The sequence below is a fragment of the Corvus moneduloides genome, chromosome 2, assembly GCF_009650955.1.
Source record: "Corvus moneduloides isolate bCorMon1 chromosome 2, bCorMon1.pri, whole genome shotgun sequence".
Taxonomy (NCBI): Eukaryota; Metazoa; Chordata; class Aves; order Passeriformes; family Corvidae; genus Corvus; species Corvus moneduloides.
This window is the reverse complement of record NC_045477.1, coordinates 50,018,512-50,044,488: the sequence shown is the minus strand read 5'-3', so window position 1 is coordinate 50,044,488 and position 25,977 is coordinate 50,018,512. Positions and strand designations below refer to the sequence as shown.

Here is a 25,977-nt window from a genome sequence, read left to right as displayed (position 1 = left end):
TAACACAGTTGCAGTCAGTTAATAAGAATCTGTTATTTGCCTCTTCAAAACACATCATCGCCTCTGATAAAGTAGTGATCTTCTGTGTTTTAAATAGGCGTATTTCAAGACCCCTTTTCTTCTGGAGGTTGTTCTTTTTAATGGACTTACATGTAAATAGAATTGTACATTTAATGGTTTTTAAAACTACATTTATTAAAGTTGTAAGACCTTGGGTTTTAGTAAAATATTTAATATAGTATGGCATATAGCAGAGTCTTTCTTCATAAATCTGAGACAATGACGTTGTCATAGATGAGGTAACTGTTGAGCAGGGTTTTTTTATGGGTCATAATAAGGATCTTTAAAAAGAGAATTAAAGCCCCAGAAGAAGAGTTTATCTACACAGTAATCAATTTTAATGATTGTTATTTAGTCTTCTTACCTTTTTGGAGACTTTTTTGAAAGCAGTTATGTTCTGGATTGTGCTTTAGTTCTATTTGGTATGTATTGCCAGTTGGCAAAATTTTGGCATGTGTTTTCTGATTTTAGTCAAGAGGTTTGATTTTTGTGGTTGTTTTGTTGGTTTTTTCCTTTCTTTTTTGGTCTCAGAAGTTCATGTGGTAGCTGAAGCAACATTCTGCCTGTACAGTATTCACCAGCTGTAAACTGTGCAACCTGAATCATTTTTTTATTTATTCTCATTGGTAGTATATAAACTATGATGATGGTGGCACACCACCGACTTGTTTTGTGCTGACTAAAAAAAAAAATTAAATTTTATCACTAAACCCCCAAAATTTCACAGCTGTGTCTTTCTAAATCAGTTTCTTTCCTTTGTGATAAAAATGAGGTTTTAAAGAATTAGGCTGTCAATTCCCAGTCCACAGTTGGGATGCATCAATTCAATATAAATAGTGGATGTAATTCTGTAAAACCATCTTGCATTCCTAATTTTAGCGTAGCCAATGTAATCTGTTGAGCACATAACAAAGAATGAGCCAGCATGGAGACTGACTAACTGCTCTTTTTCTCTTAAAAAAATGATGAGTTTGTAAGTGTTCACTTTGCATTCTTTCTAACAGCTTGCTGTATTAATAAAATATATTTGTGTTCAGTATTGTTGAAGTAGTTCAATGCAGCAGTTTTTATTATTTTGAAGCTCGTAGGATTTTATACAGATGAGCATTTTTACTAACTTGCGAGCTGAAATAACCTAACTACACTTGACTTCCTTATACACTGAATGATCAAATGTAGAACAGGAAATTTTGTAAAGAACATGAGTATGTAACTAGAAGAATTTGGATGGTTATCTATTACTCATTTGGTGTCATAGTATCAGAATTTTGAAAATTCCAAAGCCAGCATAATTTTTTTTAATTGTAGACGATTTTTGAATAGGCCCTAAAAGTTACTTTGTCAATAAAGTCTGAATACTATGAAACCTGAAAATCCAGGTATATAATGAAGTATCTTTCTGTGGTTTTTTACATCTATTGTGCAAAGTTAAATTTATAGTGTTTTTTTATAATTTAAAGTGTTTCAGTAGCGCATGCATTGTTAATATATTGAATTATGTGTATGTGTAGAAAAGAGGCTCCCCAACTATATTATTCATTGTCTGTTATTCATATCAAATATCTTACTGTATTTTAGTTTTCATGGTTATCTTTTTCTGTGTCTCAAGGGAATCATGGATATCATTGTAAATGCTCAGTAATACTTCAATTATGCCAAAGTTTTTATATTTAAACATGAAAGCACATTTCAAGTGTGGGCGAGATAAAAAGATTTTAGACTCATTTACTCTGTTACTGTAAGCTATAACATGATAAAATTTATTGAGGCTTATGAGCTATGCACACAGTGTGCTGAAGCATGTCAAGAAAGAGCTGATTGTTGAAGACTGAAATGGGATTTTTTAGCAGTATTTAATTTGAATAGGTACTAATTTGTACTGTTTTAAGATGGTGTGGCTTTTTTGTGTCACCTTTTTAATTATGGGTGGATGGGAGTGTTTTTGCTGTGCAAAGCATGCTGATCAATAGGCCTGCAGTTTGCAAAGAACACTTAGGAAAGGGAACCTTTGCAATTTGTTTCTGTATCAAACATTTGTAAATTGCTTCATCTGTACAGCTGTATTCCAAGGTAAGTACAGTGACATGGTAGGTGAAAACACTGGAATTGCTGTCAGTGTAACACTTCTATTTCATGGTATAATCATATTTTTTGAGGATATGACAGTCACAGACATATATATCAGAAGTTGATTTTACACTATACACTATTTATATGTAAAAATAAAAAATTATGTGAAATACATGGTGCAGGTATTGAATTTTTCATGCCCTCAAAACCAAGGAAAATTAGTTATTTGCTCAAAATGTATGTGCAAGAAATGTAAGAACTTGCTGCTCAGCTAGACAGGGGATCTAAGAATTTTTACTGTCTGTACTTTCTATACAATACTTGTGTTGATGATGATAATGTACCTAGAACAAAGGTTTCCTATTGTTCACTTTTTAAATAAATTGCTAGTTCATCATATTTAATGAAATAATAGTGTCAGGTTGGGGTTTTTTCAAATTTAAGTAATGCTTAGAACCATAATGTTATAAATTCTGAGTTTCTCCTGCATACTTGAAACTAGTGGGATGTTTGGTAAGTAAATTTAACACTCAGCTTTTCTAAGTATGAAATGTAAATGAAAATTAATACATAGAACATACATCAGTTGGTTCATATAGCAGACCACTTAGCATCAGCTGTATAGGGAAAAATGATTCTAGTTTTACTGCTTTATCTAAGCTGCTGTTTCGTGATTTATTGGTTTACTTCCCGAATTATCAAAGGTTTTCATCAGCATTCTTTGGGTGATTTAGTTTTCTCATTTTAATTTTGTATGGACAAGAAAAAAATCACCACCCCAAGACCAAACCCTAAGAAACCTGTGTGCTGGTTTTGGGTGGGATAAAGTTAGTTGTCTTCAGAATAGCTGGTCTGGGACTGTGTTTTAGATTTGCCCTGGAAACAATATTGATAACACAGGGGTGTTTTTGTTACTGCCGAGCAGTGTTTACACAGCATCAAGGACTTTTTGCTCCTCACAGGGAGTTGGGAGGGGACAGAGCTGGGACAGCTGACCCCAGCTGACCAAAGGGAGATGCCAGACCTTAAGGCGTCAGGCCTGATATATAAAGCTGGAGGAAGAAGGAATGAGGGGGTTTGGAATGGTGGAGTTTGTCTTCTGAAGTAACAGTTACATGTGATGGAGCCTGGCTTTCTTGGGGATGGCTGAACACCTGCCTGCCTGTGGGAAGTGGTGAATGAATTCCTTGTTTTGTTTAGCTTGCATGTGCAGGTCTTGCTTTACCTGTTAAACTGTCTTTATTGCTAACCACGAGTACAACCTAGATATAACACTCATAATTTTTTAACATTTAAGTGATGTTAAATGATCTCCTGTGAGGAATTCTGTCGTGTTCTTGTAGCCATGTCCTCTGGAGGTTAATCTAGTTTGCCATGATACATAATTTTTTAAAACTTTTTGTGTTTAAGACAAAGGCCACGATTTTGTCTCTTGTCATCTGTCTCTTGGAACCTTTTGCAGAAATGGTTGTTTCTTTGCTAATAGATAGCTAGAAACAAGGCTTTCTCTACCTGAGATAGGACCCATAATATTTATACTTAATTGTTTTGTGTCTGTCTTCCCTGTTGTAATTTAGACTTTTGGTATTTTCTTTGAGCTGAGCAGTAAGTTTCATTCTCAGTGAATTAGAAGAATTCTCACATTCGTGTGTGACATGTAGTTTTAACTTCTGCTTTCTCCTAGCAATCAAATTTTCTGGAAGAAATGTTTTTGCTCAGTACTGGTACATCATGGAAATGAGGTGATTAGGTATATGTTGAGACTTCAAAAGAATAGACACATGTATTAAAATTCCCTGTAAAAAGCATTAAAAAGACTGTTGAAACTGAAAGTAAGTCCTCCTTTTGAGTGATCAGATGTTTCATGTGGATCAGATGTGGAATACTTCACTTTAGTGTTTCTAGAGTGATGCTTGTCTCATTTAAATGTTTATATTCTCATCCTTTTGAAAATAAGAGCAGTAGCAGAGATCAAAGCTCTCTATTAATATTGTAGGTGAAAATCTTGTACATCAATAAATTTGTTGGGTTTTTCTTCTCTTTTTATAGGCTAATTGGTTGAAATTATCTGTAAATCTGCTTATTTTGAGTTCACAGAAAAATGTGTGAAAACGTAATTGGTCTTTTTTTGAAAAAAAGTAGTAAGTAACAGAGCTTGTCAAGGTCTGATCATCTCAAATTTGTCTTTATTTCTGTAGTAATGGAGAAGCAGCAAATGGTGGGTTTTGCTTGAGGTAGACTGTCAGTGTAATTCTAGATCAAGGGTAATAGAAGCATTGAAGTATTGTGTCTGGAATTGCAGTTTCCTTTTAGCTGATAATGCTCCCACTTCATTTCTCTGGTAGGCAGGCAGTCCTTGACCATGTCATGTGTATCTTACTGATTTATAATGCTCTTGTAGCAATATCATGTTGTGCCAAGCCAGAATATATATATCCATGAAAACCCCCCCAAAAAAAAAACCCACCCCAGTTGTACTTGCAGTCTTTTTAGTGATGTTAAATATTTTTCTCTTTTTTTTTTTTTTTTTTTTTTTTCTGTTAATCCAATTAACTTTTCTTTTGGAACATGTAGTTGCATGTTTTCTAATTACTGATTTTAAAAAGGTTGAATTCTGTAGTGGACGTTGTTTAGCCTCTTTTTAAATTGCTAACAGACTAAGAAGTGCTGCTTTAGCTGATGGAGTAGTCATTTGTTTATTTCTGAGGGATGTATTGTCTCATGTACAAATCAGCCTTAGTCATAGGCCCATAGTGCTGTTTGGCTGTTATTTTATTCATGATACTTTTAATAATTTTTTTTTCTTCATTCATTAGCCCTAGGTTTGGGTAACCTGTATTATAGGTTATGATAGTGTATGAGGAGTTATCAAACAACTTATCCCACATCTTGCTCTTAACCAATAATAGTTTCTGAAGGCTCATTAACCTGGCTTAGGAGTGGATTGATTGTATTACTTCCCCCCATTTAGCATTTTTCCTGATTGCTTGTAAGATGGATACAGTGCTTTACAGGGACCTTGGTAACAAAAGTGTAGACATGGAATCATCTACCTTAAGCAGGTCAGGTCTATATGTTTGAGCTGCATTTGTGGCTCTTTGCACCCGTTTGGTACACATGCTAAATACTCAGTGAATATTTAGCATTATTCTTCACTTTACAGAGCCTGTGCTTATGTCAGTGCAGCAAAAATTCATGATATGTGGGATTATAGGTGGAATTCTTTGTATGCAATATGTGGATGGCGGAGCATTGTGTTTCATTCTGTTCTTGCTTTGTTCCTGCAGTCTAAACTTGAGTTTAGAGAGTTCTTGGTTCTAATAATTAATACTTAGGTGCGTTTCTTGGTCCTAAGTCTGGGTCCTCTTAGATGAGAAGCAGTGGGTGGAGGTTGCAACATGTGAAGTGTGCCCTGGATAGTGGCTTGTGTAATCTCATCCTTAGAATATTCAAAACTTACATGGAGATGGCACTGAGCAGCAAGACCATGGTATTGCTTTGAGCAGAGGTTGGACCACGTGATCTCCAGAGGTCCTTTCTGACAGAAGTTACTCTGTTACAAGTGATGAGAGTGAGAGCAGTGTCCAGAATATCAGAAGAGTTAGCTCTTACCTATCAGAGAAGAGTTTTAAATCACTAATAATGGAAGTGCTGCCTGGTCTCAGGGTGTTGGATGCTGGCTGTGATGCTGTTCTTATTCTCAGATGGACACTAAGTTTCTGGCTTTGACTGTAGCAGCAAAACTGGCTGTACCCTTTATTCTGGTTATGTTGTTTCATAACTAGGCAGAGTTGCTCACAGGTTCCTGACACCACCTATAGCTGATCCTCTTTTCCCTCCCTCAGTGTCCATTTATCTCTTGTTACCTGTATTGTCTTTCCAGAACTATTTATAGAAAATAATAGCATATATTAGTGCTTATCTAAAGTAATTTTTTATTTTCTCTCCAAAGACAAATTTCTGTTGATCCTTACTAAATTGCAGAATTCCAAGACAGTTTTCTGCATCTATTCATCCCCAACACTCTAGGAATAATACAGGGCTGTTTTTTTAAAAGTAGTCGTCTTTAAGGGGGTAATTCATCCTGTCTCTTGTGTATCTCTAGTCCTTTGGGTGAAAGATGCTCGAAAAGGGAAACGAGTTAATACCAAAGTGTAGTATGCAGAAATAGTAAGTAAAATTTTGATGCTAGTATGATGAAGTGTGGAGATTTGTTGAAAAAGGTATAATAACATCCAGAGAATGTGCATTTTAACTGAATGCTTTGTAGTTCTCAGTATTTCATTGAGCATTTGAGATTCACAGAATGAGTGCAACAAGTGGAGCAGATGTTGTGAATAGCAACATTGTGTGCAGTTACCAGTATTTTAATGTTGCTATAATCTAGGTTACAGGCTGGTTACTTAATATTTGCTGATACTGTTCTCCTGTTGTAACTTTCCACACCTTTTTTGTTTATTCTTGAACTGCTTTTTTCTCATCTGAGTCCTGTGTGTTTGTTATTACAGTTGTCTTCATAACTCTGGATCCATCTTCTCTGCTTTTGTTCCCTTCATTATAAACTTGTGTGGAGAGCTACACCTTGTTCTCTAATTTTAATGCCTCAGTCCAAACTCTTGCTGATTTAAAAGCTGAGCATATAGTACCCCACCCCCTAAGCTGTCCTTTTGAATTTTTTTCTTGTTCTGTTAAAAGTAGTATTTTGTGTCGTACAGTATATTTGTCTTCATACTTTTTCGTCCTTAAGTTTGCCATATATTCTTGTGTTTCTAAAACTTGTGCTTTTGTTCCAGAATTACGGTCTGTACTTTGGTGGATAGTTAGTTCTTTGCTATAATTTTGCTAATTGAAGTTATTTTTAATACAGCTAAAATCTGTCATCTTTCACTGAAAGTTCCTAACAGGGAATAGTTTATTACATATCTCCAGATATTTCATTTTGCTCTCATTATACCCATTGCTTCCTTCATCTCACACCCCTATTTTTCTTCAACTTGATTTTGCTTGTGTCTCATCTCAAATTTCACTTTACGTTTGTTTTTGGTGTGAATGTGCGTTGGTAAGAAAGGTCAACACTTCGCCCTGTAAATCTCATTTTTACTTTGAAAACCCTTTTGTTGTACTTATCTTTACATTCTGATATGATGTCTGTCATCTGTGTTCAAGTGCTAGGATGATGTATTGCAGTATGTGGGTCTTTTTATTTTCTGGTTAAAATATTTATTTATTTATTTATTTATTTATTTATTTGAAGAGTAACTCTAGAGTGCATGACAAGATGATTGGTACTGTACTTGCAGTGCATAACATTGGAATCTGTGCCCATCATGTTCTCTTCAAAGGACTAAATGTTGCCAGAACTTAAAATGATCCTCTGAGCCTTCATGGGGGAAAGGCTGATGATGAAACTAGAGGGTTTTTTCTCTCTCTTTTAAGTACATCCCTTTAAGATGTAGTCAGATCACTTGGAGTGTTCCACATTGTCCTTTTTTTTCTCCTTCTTAACCTGCGTTTTAACACTGAGCTGTACTTAATGGTGCAGAAAAATTCAATCAAAGAAAAAATGGCACCTCCTCTCCATCTGTTGGCATCCATCCGTCCACATCTTGCTGGGGGAGTTGTTTTGTTTCTTTCCTCAGAGTTGTGAATTGTGTCAGGTGAGATATTTATGGCATCTAGAGGAGGTTTAAGTAGCTTTTGAGTTGTTTCACGTGTTCAGAAAGTAGATATTTGACACTGGGCACAAGTATATTCATTACACATTAACATATGTATCAAACAGTATATTCAGGATTGATTTCTTTAATCTTAATCAGCATATTCTATGACTAAGGAGCCAAGAAAAGGACATTCAAATCATAAGATATTTATGACTTTCATGAATCAGGCAGGACAAAGATCAGTAAAGTCATTCCACCTGAAATTTCTATGGAATGAATAGACTCTCATTTGAAACTGAATTGCAGTTACCTCAAGAATGTGGGAGTTTTAGTGGGTGGGTTGCTTGGGTTTTTTACTTTGAAAAATAAAGTGCTTGCACTTTGCCATGTATTTGATTAAATGAACAGCTTCTAAAGGCATGCTTTAATCAAACCAATTATGTGCTTATTCTCTGTGTACTCTCTAGATCAATGTCTTTTGTGTCTGGACTATAACTGGGCAGCCATCTGATGACTGATTATACATTGTGCTGAACTGTATATACATCACACCTGTAGAAAATACAAAGATTGGAGCAGTTCTTTGCACATTGTGATAGATTAGCATATTTTATAAAGGTGGCAATGCTGTTGAGAGACAAAATAAATACTGCGTTACTTTGGATTGAATTCAGTTAGTAGGATCTTTACTGTTTTGGGGCAGAGAGAATTAATTTGCAATGCTGTAATGTGTAAACAGTTCTTACAAATAATTTATGCTGAGTTTCCTTTCTGTGAGGCAATCTGATGTGTTGCTGCTGTAAGTACTCACTTGTTCCACCAACCACTTCTTTGTCTTAGCTAGACACTTATTTTACTTCTTGCTTTGGAGAGTTAAATGAGCATAACAATGAAGTATCTACTTCTTTTGTTTTGATGCAGGGTCAGGCAGGTGAATCCATCCACAAGGAGAGTGGTAGAGCCAGCAAAAGACCATAGTGGAAGGGCAAGGGCAACATCTGGAGGATGGAGTAGGAAAGGGTGACAAAGACACTTTCTTCAGCAGCAAAGTGCTAAGTTGAATGCTCAGCTGTCTAATGGAATTGCAACTTTCAGGAAGCCCAGTAATGCTGGCAAGTTTTGTGGTTTTTTTCCAGTTGCTTGATCACCTGATACCAATATTCCATTTGGTTTTGAGGAACTAGATCTTTATCATTCATTCATTAAAGGCAAGATATGTAACAGGCTGGTACCTGGGCTTTTTTTGTTATTCCAAAATTATAACTTCAATTTTTCGTTGTTGCTGAAGCAAAATTAGGTCACAAGGACTTCAACAATGTACTTGGACTTACCAGATGGGGAAGGTGAAGCGTATCCCAGTAAATGCCATTTTATGCATGCTGCTCTACTGTAATTTTTATGTTGAAAACACAGTCCAGAGACTTTGGAGATTAATGATGGCATACATTTCTGAAAGATCATGTACCTCATTGCTAAATGTCATACAGAATTGGATTTTAAATTTTATCTGTTCTTCCATCTTGCCTGATGATTAGGAAACATTTATTTAGCAGTGATCAGGCATTGGAACAGGCTGCCCAGGGAAGTGGTGGAGTCACCATCCCTGGAGGTATTTAATAGATGTGTAAATGTGGCACTTGGGGACATGGTTTAGTGATGGGCTTAGCAGTGCTGAGTTAATGGTTAGACTCAATGATCTCAGAGATCTTTTCTGACCTAAATGATTCTATCCTGTATTTCATTACAGCAGTGACTGCAGGCATTTTTTTATATCAAGCAGACATCAGCTTAGATGCATGCTGGAGTTACGTCTGTACAACTGCAAATAAGTAACGCTTCTGGTTTTGCCATTTTTTAGCAAAATGTGACTGCTTTAGATTAATTAGTTAGCATGTTCTGCCTCAATGGTTGTGAAAGTGCATTTGTTTCTCCAGTTAAAAGTGTTATCTGAGCACTGACTAATCAGTCAAGCTGCTACAGCAGGAGGGTACAACCTTAAAGTCACATGTAACAGAGTTATGGCAAAAAGCTTGTAGTATTGTCTAAAAAATACACTGAGAAATTTAAAAGTGTTACAGAAGGGGAATTCCTATTTCAACAAAGATACCATTACATTTTTTAAGGTCTTTTTATGACTAACCAGGTTTCTAAATGCATAATATGTAGCAAAATTTAAGTATCAGCTGAAATAGCACCTTTTGTCTTTTCCCTTTTGCATGTGTTGTATGGGTTTAAAAACAGCTCACTAGCAAATGTCCCTGTAAAGAAGACAAGTCTGTCTCCATGCTGGTTCTTGCATTTTCTCAGTGTTTGTGTGCCATATGGTTTTACAGTAAGAGAAACTCTCAAAAGGCATGTAAGTGGACTAAAAGAGGAGGAATGAAGATAAATCTTAAGAAAACTAGTAGACAATTTGCTTCATTGAATGCAGAAACCTTAATATCATACTGGGTTATACCCCAAGCAGGAAATTTTAGGTATGTCATCATGGTGCATTAGAGTATTTCTTTGGAGTAGTATTTTCGTAGAATCAATTGAAAAACAAAAGTTACCTGGAACCATGAAGAGTAATATATTTTATTATTCTACACTTAATAGTTCATCACTTTCCTTTTATCTTTAGTCCTTTCTTTAGGAAATTCAAATCTTTCAAAGACTAATTTTCTTGAACTGTTATAAAACCTCCATATTTCCAAAGCACAGAAATTACGTAGTTGTGTTTATGATGAACTGTTGAATGTCACTATTAATGGTCATATCCAGGTATGTTAAATCATCATCCTGGCTCAACATTTGCATTTATTATTATTTTGACATGCAACAATTTCAATGCAGTAATAGCTGTTAGTTTTTCTGGATTATCCAGGGGATTCTTTTCCCATTATTTGATGAATGTGTTTTTTCTGTTCTTGCGTTTTAAAGTGAATCCCATCCAGTGTGGTTTTCCTTCCTGATTCAGAATTAACAGTAAGGAGACTAAGTAAGTGTGCAGACCTTTAAGACTTTCGGAGGATATCAATATCCTTTGATGCAACATCCCAGCATAAGGAAGTTTCTGTCAGCATTGTCGTGAAAGTGTTGTCCAATGTGTCAGGGGTTAGACACAAGAAACATGCTTGCACCAGTATTAGAGAAGTTAATTTCCAGCAGCAGCAGTGCAAATTCACATCTGGGAGAAGTGAGTGATAGGCAAAGTATAGCTACAATAATACCAAGGCTGGAGAAGTTCATTCCTTTCCTGTGCCAGTGCTGACATGGATAATTTGGTTGTCATTTCTGCAGTTGTTCTGGCAGCACAAGGAGTTTAGGTACAACAATAAATTCTTCTTAAAACTGGTGCGCAGGTCTGATGTTTTATTCCCCAGTCCATTGAAAACAGTTAAAATTGGGACATTATTTTCTACTTCACTGGTAGGGGGTTTTATGAATCTGAAAAACCCAGAGAATTTCCTTGTCTAAAACCACTTTCAAGTTACGAATTTTCTTCACTAAATAAGAAAGTTAATGTCAAGATTTAAGATATAATCTTGAATTAGTATATGATTTCTGCACATTTGGGGTATATGTAAGAAAGTAATCTCTCCAGCTACTATCGCAGGTACTACACTTAGATATAATTTATTTCAACAGACAAATTAGATCTGTTCAATCATAAAACTTTGGCATTCTATGTCTCCTTTTCTGGAGAGGTAGGAGGCATGTTGCTGACTAGGGAGTGCGTTGTGAACAGAATTCAACATGGAATTTATCTTGGCTGTCTTCAGTAATCTGTGGTGTGGACAGTCACACTTAAACTATAGGGCACTGTATCAAAAATACACAGATCTGGAAAAGGAGAAGTCAGTTTTCATTACTTGGAGAAAAGCACCATTTGGACTTAAATGCCAACATTTGAAGGAAATACCATTTCTTAGTAGGATTTCTTATCTGGATACTATTATAGGCCAGTAAATAATAGCTTTCCAACAGGATCACTATGGAAACCGTAGTGGTTTTTTGCAGCAATATCAAGGCATCAAGACTTTTGAATCCTGTTGCAGTCAAGCAACTTTGTTGTTATGTTGAGAAAGCTCCTGATGTCCTTTGCCTTCTGAGAATTAGAAGGGTTTGCTTTGTAGAGTTCAAACTAGAAAGAACTTTTAAGAGACTAGCAATGAGTAAATTTAGGAACGAATAAAGGGTAAGGATAGATTCCCATCGGTGACCCTTAGTTCCCAGGCTGCCTCCTGGTGATCAGCTTTCCCTCTACAATGGCAGTCACCCTTTTATGGTTTGTTTTGTATTGCTTCTCTCAAGAATTTCAGAATACAGCACTTAAAGCAGGTAATTCTACGTATGCATTCCCAAAAATTAACTAATTTTACCCTATGATTCTAGCTGCTGCTTTGCCTTAGTGTGTTGTGTGAAGTACCATTCCAAACAAAGGGTTTCAGAAAAGTGAAGAACTACAGAAAAGGAGCAGGTGTTTGGTACAACAATTTATCAATCAAATTTATCTTCTCTCTGAAGAATTTTAAGGGGAGATGTTAGATTCCTGGGTGGAATCCTGGACTGGGTTTTTCTTACAAGTGTTCATTTCAGGGTTAGCTGGCTGATGGGCCAGCATCAAGATTTCAGAGAAGTCAGGGCTGCTTTCTGCTAAATTTGATGAGAAATGTAGACAAAATAAATAAGAAGTTCTGAAAAGAGCTACAAAATTAACTGTAAATAAACATTTTTCCTACAACCATCTTATTTTTTTCACAGTGTATTATTTTGTTGGTAATAAAATATGAAATATTTCTTTCAAATATGTATGAGTCAACACTTAGTATACTGAACAGTAAATATCAGAGTTGCTGTAGTCACTGTAACTTTACATTATTTGGATTTTGGTTAGTATGTTTTGAATGTGAGTATTTGTTCTTAATGGATGACATTGTCTTTCACTTAGTTCTGCTCAGCATGACATTTAATGAAATTTCAGAATAGCACCAGTTCTTCAGGATCTGTTATTCAAATATCATGCTAGAAAGACTTCCAGAAACACGATGTTTGGTCTTGCAATGATTTGTGATACCTTTTGTAAAGCTAAGCTATTGAGATGACAGCTGGATTTATTGAAACAGATTTAAATGTTCAGGATTGTCCTGAACATTTGTTTAATCAATAGAAGGTTTGATCTGAGATCTTATCTATTGAAAAAAAGCAGATAGTCTGTGTTTGATCATCATATTAACATAAAGTACCTATTCTTCAAATTGATCACCATGAATACATGAATACATTATTACTCTAATTTAGTGGGGGTTTGATTTTTTTACCTGTTTGTGGTTTTACATTTAATCTTCTTTGTTTTCACTTAGGGAGGCAATTTTAAGCAAGAACCCTGGATACCTGTTAACAAAAGCAAAACAGAAGAAAAAGAGAAAAAGAAACAAAACAATGAAAAGTAATCGTACAGAAATTACGAAGAAAATGTTATGTGGAGTAGCTCATCATCCAATTCCAGGTGACCATGATGGATCAGAAAGCGAGGAGGATGATTTGGAAGAAGAAAACAAAAAATCTTTGTGTACATTCAGCAAAGACCCAGAGGATCCAGTAGCAGTTTGTGAAGAACAGTCTAAGAGTGGTGATGAAAGCCTAAAAGAAGCTTCAGGGGTTTCAAGGGAGAGTTTTCTGGTCACTGTGCCTGAGGTCTCGGTGATGTCAAATAGTGCATGGAAAAATGAATTGCCTGTAGAAAGTGACAGTTTGCTTTTAAGAGATGTAAAACCTTTTTGTACTGAAAACCTAACCAAAAATGCACTAGATGATGAGGAAGCAAATCAAAGGCACAAAGACAGTCTTTGCAGTTTCCTAAAAATAAGCAGTGATAAGAATTCCATCCAGGAAACAGAAGGCATTTCTGAAGACTATGGTATGTCACTGTTAAGCACAGAAAACAAACTGAGATCATGTCAAATTACATGTGAACCTGACTTGGAAGCCAAGCTGGTAAGTTTAAACAGTGAAGAAGAAATCTCTCAGTGTTACAATTCCAGTGTACTTGATAACGTGCCTGATAACACAGAGGGCAAAGGTGCATTAAAAGCAGAAGAGACTAGCTCCAGTGCCTGGGCTTTTTTTTCAATTAGTTTGTCTACTGAGGAGTTGCAGATGGGCTTCAATACTCAAATGTCTCTCTCTCCTTACTCTGAGGATAAATTCGTAGGTGAACAAAGACCTCAGAAAGTGATGAAACCTGAACAGACTCACACGAACAGTTCAGCAAAGCTAAACTGCTATCAGTCAAGTGAAGGATTGGTAAAGGAAAACCATCATGAAACAGAAACGGAGGAGACTGGCAACGTAATAAGCAATGGTCTGTCTGCATCTCCAACTGGTAAAGTGCACTTCGATTCCCTAGGGGAAGCCAGGGCTACCTTCACGCAGGGTTCAAGTGAGGTAAATGTGCCAATAAATGATGCTACACCAATTACATTGAAGAGGAAGAGATACAGGAGAATTGTCAACTTAGCACCAAAGTTTAACCTTCCAAGACAGATCGCTGGTCATACAGAGGGAGGGAAGGAAGTCCCAATAAGAGAAGATATTCCCCAGAAAAGTGTTTTGGAAGTGAGGCAGAAGAACTTTCTAAGCAAGAACTGTGGAGAAACACATGAACAGGACCATTCATTGCAGGAATATTCCTTACCCACTCCAGATGCAGATGCTCTGTTACATAATATTTCTTACGTTCATTCAGGACAGTGTTCTCCTATATTAAAATGTGCCTTCAAGGTTTGTGTAGATTCCAAAACTAAGGAGGAGCAAGCTACAACACTTCAGCCACAACAGGTAGTTGATAAAAGAGAGGATGAGTGTGAACATGTTTCTTCAGAGGTTACAAATGGCCAGCTGGATACTTTGCCTTCTCGTGAAGTTGTTTCTGAATATCTAGAAGATTCTAATACATTGGCAAGCTGCAGTGCAAATGCAAATGAAGCAGATGACTCTGAGCCAGCAAAGGCCTCACAACTTGAAGATTGTCAAGATGCAGATATGAAATGTAGTTTTCTGGGACTTCCCTTATCATTAGGATTTGCTTTTCAACTTGTGCAGCTCTTTGGTTCTCCAGGTCTTCCACTGGGTATAGTGCTTTTATTACTACTCCTACGTAAAGTAAAAAAACCCAAAACAACCCAACCCCCAAAAAACCCACAACCCCCTAAAAACCACAAACAAAAAACAAAGCACTCCCTCCAAACAAAAAAACAAACAGACTATGGTTAAAAACTAATTTTTATTGCAGTTCTTAGTTAAATATTAATCCTGTTGAAACAAATCACTGCTGCTTTGGTGATAGTTTTTAGTTTTTACCTAAAATCCTCAATCTCTGCAAAAGGGGCTTTTGGTTTGGTCCTGTATTTGCAGTCTTTTTAGCAACAAAAATTGACTAACTTCAAATCCAAAGCATGAAACACTTGCCGACATTTTAATATATCCTAGGAAGACTTTGCTGTGTTGATTAAAGAACTAAATGATGTTTTAATACATCCTACTGAGTAAGACTTTACTGCGATGATTATGGAACTAAATGAAAATGTGGTACAAAATGTGTGCCCTTATATAAAGGTTGCATGTTTGGTTTTATATTCCAAATAGTAACTTTTTTTTTTTTTTTTTAGTAAAGTTTTCATACACTCTTACATGGCTTAGATGCTGTTGAAAATCCCAAAATCTAATTTAGTTTGAAACTAAATATCAAACTTAAAAGGTGTATTTTCTGATAGTGAATGCCTTCTTTTTAATCATGCCTGATTAATGAGTGTCCCAGTGTTGTACACTTGCCTTCCAGAGCTCCAGATGTCTTATTTTTGTGCTATATTTTGTATATAGTTTTAAGTTTGCAGGTAAAAGACAATCAGTCCTCGAATTGTGTGTGGCAACCATCGTTTCCCAATATACTGCATGCTAATGCAATCCCACAGGGCTGTAACGAGCAACAACAATGGAGTTTTGCTTGGAACTCACCCTAGAACACCTGCTGAAGGAGCCATGGTCCCTGTGCATAATGTTTTTCAGATTCATGGGTCCAAATTTAGTGGAGAAACTGTAACTTTCATTTAGACAACAAACAGGATTTAAAAACAGACCAGCTTTTCAGTATACAGACCTTTACATCTGTTTGTTTCAGTAGAATTTAAACTTAAACATGAATTTTCATATGAAAATTATAATCTGACAACTGAGGAGCATCTTATGTCTGTTTATCTGGCCCAACTGACCTCGAGATTCTTCGTTATTTTTTAAAAGTTAATGGAAATGCCACCTGCCAGAACAGTGATGCAAATCATAGGAAGCATTACGTGGCTTGGTCCCTAAAGGACCTGCAATGCTGCCTTACCTAAATCTGGCACCACACACAAAGGAACTTTCCATATAGAGCTGAAATTAAGCAAGGAAGTACTGTTGATGTCCTCAACTCTTACATTTAAAACATTTTTCTTCTCCAAACTTGGTGAATCTTCGTATCTCTGATATTAAATTTCATAATCTTAGAGGGAGTTGGCCATCACTTGAAAACAGGGATCTTCCAAGAAAAAAGTGGAAAAGCCAGGCATTCAGAAACATTCAGTAGGTTAATAAACCAAATGTCCTTCTTCTCTGAGTCAGTAACAGGTGACATTCTCTGGAGTTTGGATGACTTTCTTTTGGAAATAACCTTTAAGAAATACAAACCCACCCTGATATCTCTCTGAAGCTCTGCCAGCTTGTGATTGCTGACTGCTGGGGTTTTCCCATCAGAACTGTGCCTGGCTGGCCACATTCTCCTTTATTATTATTATCCTACCATTTCAAAAATTATCCTCCTTTTTTTTTTTGTGGCATGTGTATACTGACAGGCTACTATTCATTCATGGACACATTTGAGGGGTATTATTTTACAACATCGGAAATTGCAGTCAATTCTTACTGAAATTATTTTGGAGGAGAAGTTTTTAGTAAATAAATGTCTTTAGTTATTTATAAATGAAAGATTTAGTTGTCTGTCTTGCTTGTATGATTGTCATGTAAGTGTAGAATATATTTCAGACGGTTTTCCTATAAAGAATATCTTTTCAGCTTCTTAAACACTGTTAGAGTTAAAACATTTTAGGTAGTAACTTCTCTCGTGATACTGCACAAATTCTTATAATTAAGCATTTTAAAATCTAAAGGTTGTTATTTAAGTTCCATTTCTTTTAATTTATTGTCTGAAAGGTTTGTTTTACTTGTGTGTGCCTATTTTTAGGGGAGTTTGTGGGGGAAATGAAAGTATGAGAGGAAGACCTTTGTCTAAATAAAGAAACCAAACCCAAATCTCCTTCCCCCTCTTTCTCCTCTTGTGCACTGGTCTTAGATTCTAGAAATTCTAAATTCTGATTTTGCTGCTGGTTCATTTAATAATCTACTTTTTTAAAAAAAGTCCATAAATAATGTGTGCAAAAATTCTAATTCAATGATATATTTTGGCTGTGGAGAGATCTGAACACTCAACTGCAAAAAATATTTTCTTCTGCAGAATCCTTGTTGCCAGATGATTATATAGTTCCCCTTGACTGGAAAGTTTCAAAGATGATCTATTTACTGTGGAAGACCTCTGTAGAGGTATGAATTTTAGGGGATTTTGGAAGGCTTTCCAATATTTCAAATGCAAAGGGGAATTCTTCAGTACTTTGTTAGTAATTTGCTTTAATATCCACAATGAGGAGATGGATGTTTTCTGCCCTCCTCTGAATATTTCTAGAACCAGCTCATTGCCATGGTAGGATTCAGGTTTTGAAAGATCAACTTCAAAAAATTTTGATACCTGTGTCTTGACCTGGCCTATGTTCATTAAGTACAAGCTACCATCATTCAGACGTTTTCCTTCTTATAGTTTTCTCTCATCATCTGACCAAAGCTCATCCTCCATCACCTCTGCTAGAGCTGCAGCAGAGAAGTTATTCTGCATGACTGTAGGCAAATTAATTCTCTTTGTCTAGTTGGAAAAGGTTAACTTACAAATCCTGTAAATACAATTAATTAGTAATTATAAAATAGAGCATGGACTTTCTTGCCCAAAATAACAAAATCTCTTGTCACATACTTTATTTTTGCTGGACTATTGTTCTCTCTTTTAGGAAAAACAGAAAACAAACGGATTGCAGAATGGAGACGGTTTGACTGGTAAGTCTATTCTGGGATACAAAAAGTGTATAAAATTCTTCTTATCAAATGGTTTGTCATCACCAATGACTGATAACATTCCTCTTTGTGCAAAAGCACTAGGACAAATGAATTTGTGCTGCCATTGATTGTGTACATGGTATGACAGAGCTATGGTTGCTGTGAATCATTACTTCACATTTCCTGACCCAAGTGCTAAAATTGCCTTATAAAGTTTCCCTTATGGAATAATTCCAGTAATTAGAGCAAGTTTATCCGTTCCAGATCAAAATGATGCTTAGCATGATGTAGTCTTTCTTGAGACTTTACTTCCCTGAAAGGTTGAGTCTCTTCAAGTTAATTAAACTTCATTATCACTAGAAATTGGCAGCATAATAATAGAATCATGGAATTACTTAGGTTAAAAAAGACCTGTAAGATCATTGAGTCCAACCATTAACCCAGTGCTGCCTGAGTCCACCAAGTGCCACATCTACCTCCTTTTTGAACACTTTCAGAGATGATGATTTCACGGCTTCCCTGGGCAGCCTGTTCCAATGCCCAGCCACCCTTTCAGTGAAGAAATTTTTCCTAATAGCCAATTTAAACCTCCCCAGTGCAACTTGAGGCCATTTCCTCTTGTCCTGTCATGGCTACGCCTTCTTTTCTGGCTGTTGTAGAGGGAGATAAGATCCCCCCTGAGTCTTCTTTTCTCCAGGCTAAACCACCCCAGCTCCCTCAGCTGCTCCTCATCAGACTTGTGCTCCAGACCCTTCCCCAGCTCCATTGCCCTTCCTTGGACATGCTCCAGCCCCTCAGTGTCCTTGTAGTGAGGGGCCCAGAACTGGACACAGAATTTGAGGTGTGGCCTCACCAGTGCTGAGTACAGGGGGACTGTCACTGCCATGGTCCTGCTGGCCACACCATTGCTGGTACAGGCCAGGATGCCACTGGCCTTCTTGGCCACCTGAGCATGGCTGGCTCATGTTCAGCCGCTGTCAAACAGCAGGTCACACACCTGAGCAGTAAGAGATATCCGGGTTCGTGCGAGGCTCTGGACTTCTGCGTGCATTAATTCCTGCAGTGTGGAGTTTATGGGATAAGGTTGCTCATTGTCTTTTTCCATGGTTTCCATATTAATGCAGTACAATTTCACAGGTTCCGTAACGAGTTTAAAAATACACAACAGTAGTTCCCTGAAAGCTGGTAGAATTTTCTGTCTAAAATAGGATAGAAATTTGCCTATTTTAAAAGAAAGGCTGCTTTTGGAGAGGCAGCATAAGAGTGGGAATAGACACATGCATGCATGGGTGTTGTCTCTCACTGCCCAACATCTATGAGACAAAAAACTGAAAGATTTCATTTATTTTATAGGCTATTTAGGAGGCAAAAATCAAGAGGATTCTGATAAAATAAAAGCTTGTTCTAGATATATTCTATCCTGACACAACAGAAATTCCACACTATGTAAAGTAATTTCAGGTGTCTTTGGCTGCAGTTTGTAATTTCTTTATTTTTTAGACGATATTCTTAGTCTTGAAGATCTAAATAAAAATCACCAAGGGAATCAAGACTCTCCTGAAACACTATCAGACATGGAGCTGTGTCAAGATGTGATAGAGGAGAACATCATAACCTGCACTGGCACTGGCTGTCTGGATGCTGCATTTCATCAGTCATGACTGACTGTCTTAAATTCTGCATGAACAAACAGGTAATCAGTCACCTTGTGAATGTTTCATTCTCTTATTATATTTGACCAAATATCTAAAGAACATTGTTATAATTTTTAAAGTGCACTTCGTATCCCCCAGCTTGATTGGGTTTTAATTGAGTTAAGGTTGAGGGTTTGTTCAGATTTTGTTTTTTTCAAGCCTGAATGGGGAAAACAGAAGGCAGTATTTTGTTATTAAAGCCATATGATTTTATTTTTTCCTCTGAAATCTAAAACATGTGTGGTGAAGTGAAAGCAGCAGGGTAGGATGCCTAAGAGCTGGACTTTAGTCCCAGTTTGGTTGCTGTGGCAATCTGCTGTGAGTCATGACAGTCCTACTTTCCTTGTCTTTTCAGCATGGAGAGTAATCCTGGCTCCATTAAGGGTCTAATTACGAAGAGAACTCTATGAGTAATAAAACAGTATTTCAGCAAGTTATGAAAAAGTGACAGTTCTCCTTTTCAGTGGAGAAACAGTAGCAGGAAGTCACAGTAAGACTCCATATATTGAAGCGTTAAGTTTTCATTAATGTTTTCATTTGGTGTGACAAAGTGTGCTGCTGAGTATTAGACAGTATGTTACTGTGTTCTTGCTTGTCTTGTGAATTTTTGAATGCTTTGGTAACTTGGCAAAGTTTCTTTGGTTTGTTTATGAGAGGAATTCTGGGAAAATTGTGATAAGAAGGGAGGATTATCAGTTCCAGCAGGAAAATGCTAACTTAACTTCTCTATCATTTGCCATCAGTTGTTCTTTCCAAAATGGAAAACTGATTAATCTGTAGTTCTTAAACAAATAAACTGAGGTACGTGGAAATAGAATAACTTGCACCATGAGCAAACTGAGCCAGAAAAAGATTCCATATCCTGAGGCTTAAATTATTCACATCCAGATGTCACAGGACTGCTGGAATACAATCCACATGGGGTCTGGTCAGGGGGTCTTTGTGACCCGGTACCCTGTGCCTGACCTGAGCATGAGTCGATGTCTGGAGCAGGAGTCAAGGAGGTGGATGTGCGCTGTGTTGGGACTGTTATGAACGCGGAAATTTTCACAGTGAAGGTTCATGTCAGAGGGGAAGTAGTTGAATAGTTCGGGTTGGAATTGAAACCTCTTGAATGGGATTTGATTTGATTTGATGTCATTGACGACAAAAATGACATTGCAGGCCATTTGCTGATTAGCTGGTACCAGCTAGTAATATAGGAGGATGAGGGAGATCTCTGTGAACCACTAGCCCAGAGAGCACTGGTCTTGCAGGGTGCTCTCAGCCCAGATCATTGATAACATCAAGAGCATCGGGTAGAAATATTTTCCTCTTATATAATCAAATACTCCAATATTTGGTAAGCAAATAAAAAATATTTTCATGAAATACTTAGGCTTATGCCTGCTACCAATTTTTAGATGCCACTTGTTTATAATATTGCAAATATGAACACGCTAGAGGCAGGATTTTGGCTTATGGTCCTGACTGGGTGTCTGTGTGGGTTTGTATCCTAAGGTATTATCCAGAAATGTCCAGGTTATTGACTAAATGTTTATATGCTAAAGAAACAGATGTGAAGACCTATGTTATCTTCCCAGGAGAAAATTGTGGAACATGAAACATTTTTTTTCCCTTTTGTGCTTCAAGAAAAGACAGACACATGGTAGCAGATTATCCTGCCTTATTGTCTGTACCTTTATCTGCTTGCTGAACCCAACAAGCTGTTTTTTCCCATCAGATTTAATCCCTTTGTCTGCACTGCTACTCCCAAAATTGTTTCAGTCTTCACCTCCTGCTTGTTGCAAGTGCAACAGAAGTGACCCAGAGCCCTGTGTGTTGTGATCCAGCCACTGTCTGCTGCCAGGAAACCCCAGTTTATTATGTTGTGTTGCAGTCTAACGCTTTGTGTCAGCTTGTGTAATTTCATGGAATATAGAATGAGAGCAATGCAGACTTTGCTATGAAAGAAGACTCCCCGTCAGTGTTAGGTTTATAAAAAGGCCTTGCATTGTCTCTGCAGGGCTTGGTCATCGAGATCTATGCTGGAATGGGGTAATACAGCCGGAGTTTTATGTTGGTAGGAGGAGGGAAGTAAATCAGGGGTTAGCTGGGGTTTTTGTTTAGCTTTGTTTTACTTCAGCATCTGAAATGAGTCAGGGAAAGTCCTGAGGGCTGTTGGAGGGAGAGGATGAGGCATCAGAGGTCAGATGGGTTTAGGCTGCTCTGGAGCTGTGATCTGCCACCTCAGACCAGGCTGATGCAATGGATCGCTGCTGCCCAAAGTGTGAAGTCCCCTTCCTCCCAGCCCTGCTCCAGATAGCAGCTCCAGCACTTGCTGGCTGACATGAAGGCTATCATTTAACTCACTAACCCCACAGCAAACAAATTGCTACTTTTCTGCTGGACTGAGGAATTTAGATAAGCTGCTGTAAGGTCCGGCTCGGTGCCAAGGCTGGGGCAAGGGTGCAGATGAGGTTGTGCTGCTGCAGATATGAGGAGAGGATGTGTGCAGGGTGTCCTGTCTGGGCAGCAGTCAGCTCTGATATCCGGGGCCATGTATTCTGCAACCAAACCTTCAGGTGGAGGACTCTCTTAAGCTTTTAGAAATGTAGGATGGTAAAAGAATTAAACCAAGAAAAGTATGTGGAAAGGAAAAAGCATGTCTTAGGGTTTTCAGTCGGCTCATGCTCACTGTCAGGCACAGGATGCTGGGTAATGCAGACCCCACGTGGGTATTCCAGTGCTCCTCTGAAGTCTGCATGTAGGCATTGTAAAAGACAGGTGAGTTTTTCTGATGGATAGTGCCCCTGGCTTTGAGGGATAAGGTTGTCTTGCCTCACCACAAAATAATTCTCCTCTGGTTGCTGATTAAAGCAGACTTGCCAAGAATGATGTCCCAGAGTGGTTGCAAAACTACTCAAGTGAACAACTTGAATGTTGAAATGGATTTGATTCCTTCAAATGTCAGGGGGGAAATAAAAAACTAGGAAAATCGAGACATTCCAACTGAAAGTTTTTAAAATCGTAGGAAATCAAGGGAGAGCTAATACAATCACTTTGGTCCCTTCAGGTTGGAAAGCAAACTGAGCATTACTGGCTAAATGCAACTTAATTTGTTAGCCAGATAATCATGCTTCTGTATTCATGTTGTGTAAGGGTGTTTTTATTCCAGTGGGAAGGTGAACAGTCATGCTGTTCCTCTGAGAAAACACAGGGTTAATCTCAAGTTTTTGTGAGAGCTCCTTATTGCAGCATTGGCAGCACATCAGTATTTGTTCTGGAGATTAAGGAAGAGTTCCCGGTTTGAGAAATGTCAGCATCAGTGAAAACAGCATTATTTTGGTGCCTAGAAGTTCTCCTTAGACCAGGACTCACAACTACCAGGTGCAATACAAATGTGTCAGTTTAAGCGTTTATCCACGGGGCTACTTCAAAGCAGAAGCTGGCATGTTTCTTTTTGAAGCACAGCAGTCAGTAATGCCCTGCAGGAACATTTCTTCCACAACAGCCTGGAAGGGTGTGGTTTCGATGGGACAAATCTCTTGATGCCCTGTGAAAGCTCCTCCTTTCCCTGGCTGTGCTATTCCCAGCACTTCCCTTTGCTGGCTGTGATGCTTCTGAGTGAGTCAGTTCAGCTCTAGCATCTAATGCATGAAGATATCCAAAACGTTTTTGGCCTGGACTATGGAACTGCAACAAACTGTCATAGAGCCCATGAAATCAGCAGGACATGGGCAAAAAAGCAGGAATGTATAACTGGGACAGGCAGGACTGTTTTTTGGCTAACATGAAAAAAGTAATCTGAAAGATACAAAGCAGACTAAAGCAGTCTTCCAGTATTGCCACAGAAAATATCATCTCATGGTCAAGCCTCTTCCACTTGCTACTTTGATACACAGATAATAGGGAAAAAACTTATCTGTCCTTTGACATTTAACCACTAATATTAAACAAAATGAAGCATGAAAAAGTGTACAGAACTGTGACCAGAAAATCTCACCTGCCTTTTACAGTGCTTAGCAGGAAAACCTGGCCCAAAAAATCACTCAAGCAGAGAGTCTAATTACCTGGGGGAATAAGAGCTGCCCACAGCAGTATTTCTGGAGGTCTCAGGAAAGAGCAACAACTGGGTTGTGAGGGTGCCTCACACGAACTGCATAACATGAAAGCCTGTGAGGTCCTGAGTGCATGTAAGAGGGGAAACAATTCACATTGTAACAAAAAAAAAAAAGAGCAGTACTATGGTGGTATTGGTTGAACAGCTGTTCATTATATAGGGTTTGTGATGTGCAAAAAAAATCCACTGTGTTACTCTTCTCCTTATTTTTCAGCTTTGAGATGGTAAGGTCCTTACTGCCTTTAGTTTTGACATCCGAGTTCTTATCTTCCTTTTCCACTCTCCTTGCATTTCTTTATTTTTCCTTTGCTTTCCATTGTCTGCCTCATCCCCATTCCTTTTAAATTTTTAAAGAAATAATCAACAGCTGAGTATTAGAGACTTTAAAAGACATTGGACAGGTGAACCCTTCTCAGTCTGAGGGTTGAATTTACAGCTGTTAAGTCTTCTTTGCAGCCTGTGCTGTTGTAGAACTTCAGCAGAACCTCTTCTTTTTTTATTTCAGAAACTTCTTGCTTTGATTCCACCGTGGAAGGACTTCAGCTGGCCACCAAGGATTTTAAATGTGAGGGATAACCTGGAAGAAAGAAACTACTGTAGATTTTTTGGTGTACATCTTTGGCCACCTCTCCCCAACACTGCCCCCCGATATCAACCTCTCTGTCCATGTAATAATGATAAAAATTGAGATAACTTTGTGTATGACAACAGGACATTTTCTGAAGCCATTTGGATTTACACTTTCTCAGCACATCCTCAAGTGTGGTATAAAGAGATTGAGAGTGGAGACCAGAGGCATCTGTCACCATGGGGTGTGAGCTTCAGGCTCTGGCATTTAATTCACTTGTATCAGGATCCAGGATGTTGCCAGAGGAGCAGGCAGTGATGCTCACCTGCAGGGAAAGGTGCTTGGTACGTGTCTCAGCCTACTTCTGCCTTCACCCTCAGTCATAATTGCACCTAGTCCCTTTACAACCTCACATGGTAAAATTCTTCACCTGTTATCCCTACTCACTCATCCAGGGGTACACAACTTCCCTTCTTTTCTCCTGAAACCAGGCTTTATGCATCCCTTCAGCTGGACTCATTCGGGACTACAAAAACTAGAACATTTCACTATAGAACTGATTCAAACACACTGGAGGAAGGATGTGTATGGTTTGTAGTAGATTGAGAAGATGCTTAACTAGCACTGGTAACCAGTGATTGGATATTTCTGTTAGTGGTGTTGGAAATATTTATGTATGTAGAGAGAGCTAAATTTTAATTAATTATAGAAAGCATCCTTTGTCAATTATAAGGCATGCATAAGGCTGGACACTTCTTTGTAGGGAGAGGGAATGGCAGAAAAGACAACTGTCATCTCACTTAACAATGACAAGTGTGAGAAAAGATTGAGGCGAAGCAGGAAACTTAGGTTGTGTCTACTTGTCAGAAATAATATTTCCCACTTGTGCAGCTTGCAGATCCAGAATATTTCTCTATTTATTCTTTCATCTCCTCTTCCTCACCTTTCCCTGCATGTGTTTATACATCAGCTGAAGAGCCAGGACCTGACCGAACTCGTGCTGAAGCTCCACCATGCTTGAATTTGCCATGTCTCCACTCTCTACTTAAATACTGCATCTACATGTAAGCAGTTAACAACTTATGTATTTCTAAATTAATGTTGTACCACTGGCAAAATTTTCCGGCTGCACTGTTTGAATGGAAGTCCCATGTACATGTGTGTGTTTTCCTTGGCTGGAAATGTCCTGCTCTCCTACCAGCAGAACATTATACAAAATGTAAAAAGGAGGAGGAAGGGATTTCATACCAGCCATGACCACCGCTTCAGACTTCTGTGGCAGCAGACAGGTTAGTTTGATTTCAGGAAAATGTCACTCAAGGATTAATACTGTCTTCCTACTTCTGTTTATTGAGTGAGAGATCTGAATGCCTATATTTTCTCTTACTGAATCCTGGCCTTCCAGAAAGCTTGAAATAAAAATAGTTTTTGAAATCTTACAGTACTCTCGTATGGGCAAATCATGTTTCATCTCTTAGTAGAGTGTTGCCAATTTAAGTTTACTTTAACCCCCTCCCCCCAATATCTATGATTTTCAAATTTTATGTCTCTTCTTTCCTATCCCATTTTTCCCACTTGCTTCAGCTAGTGTTGGTGTGCCATGTCCCTGGGGAGCTAAGCTTTCTCCCTGGCCGTGAACACTCTCTT

General features: G+C 37.8%; 1 protein-coding gene across 5 annotated transcripts in view; it reads left to right on the top strand.

The window, feature by feature from the left end:
• The window catches only part of N4BP2L2 (NEDD4 binding protein 2 like 2), a 41,789-nt gene extending 16,020 nt beyond the window's left edge, over nt 1–25,769 (top strand). For 4 of the 5 annotated variants that reach the window (XM_032099561.1, XM_032099563.1, XM_032099560.1 and 1 more), the window contains 5 exons: nt 13,136–14,904; nt 17,320–17,405; nt 17,921–17,966; nt 19,467–19,659; nt 24,268–25,769. In XM_032099561.1, the coding sequence (XP_031955452.1) occupies nt 13,136–14,904; nt 17,320–17,405; nt 17,921–17,966; nt 19,467–19,627 (2,062 nt within the window). In that variant the 3' untranslated portion in view covers nt 19,628–19,659; nt 24,268–25,769. Of the gene's footprint in view, nt 1–13,135; nt 14,905–17,319; nt 17,406–17,920; nt 17,967–19,466; nt 19,660–24,267 lie in introns of those variants that run through there. The other variant, XM_032099564.1, reaches the window with a different exon arrangement.
• Nucleotides 25,770–25,977: the final 208 nt, after the last annotated feature.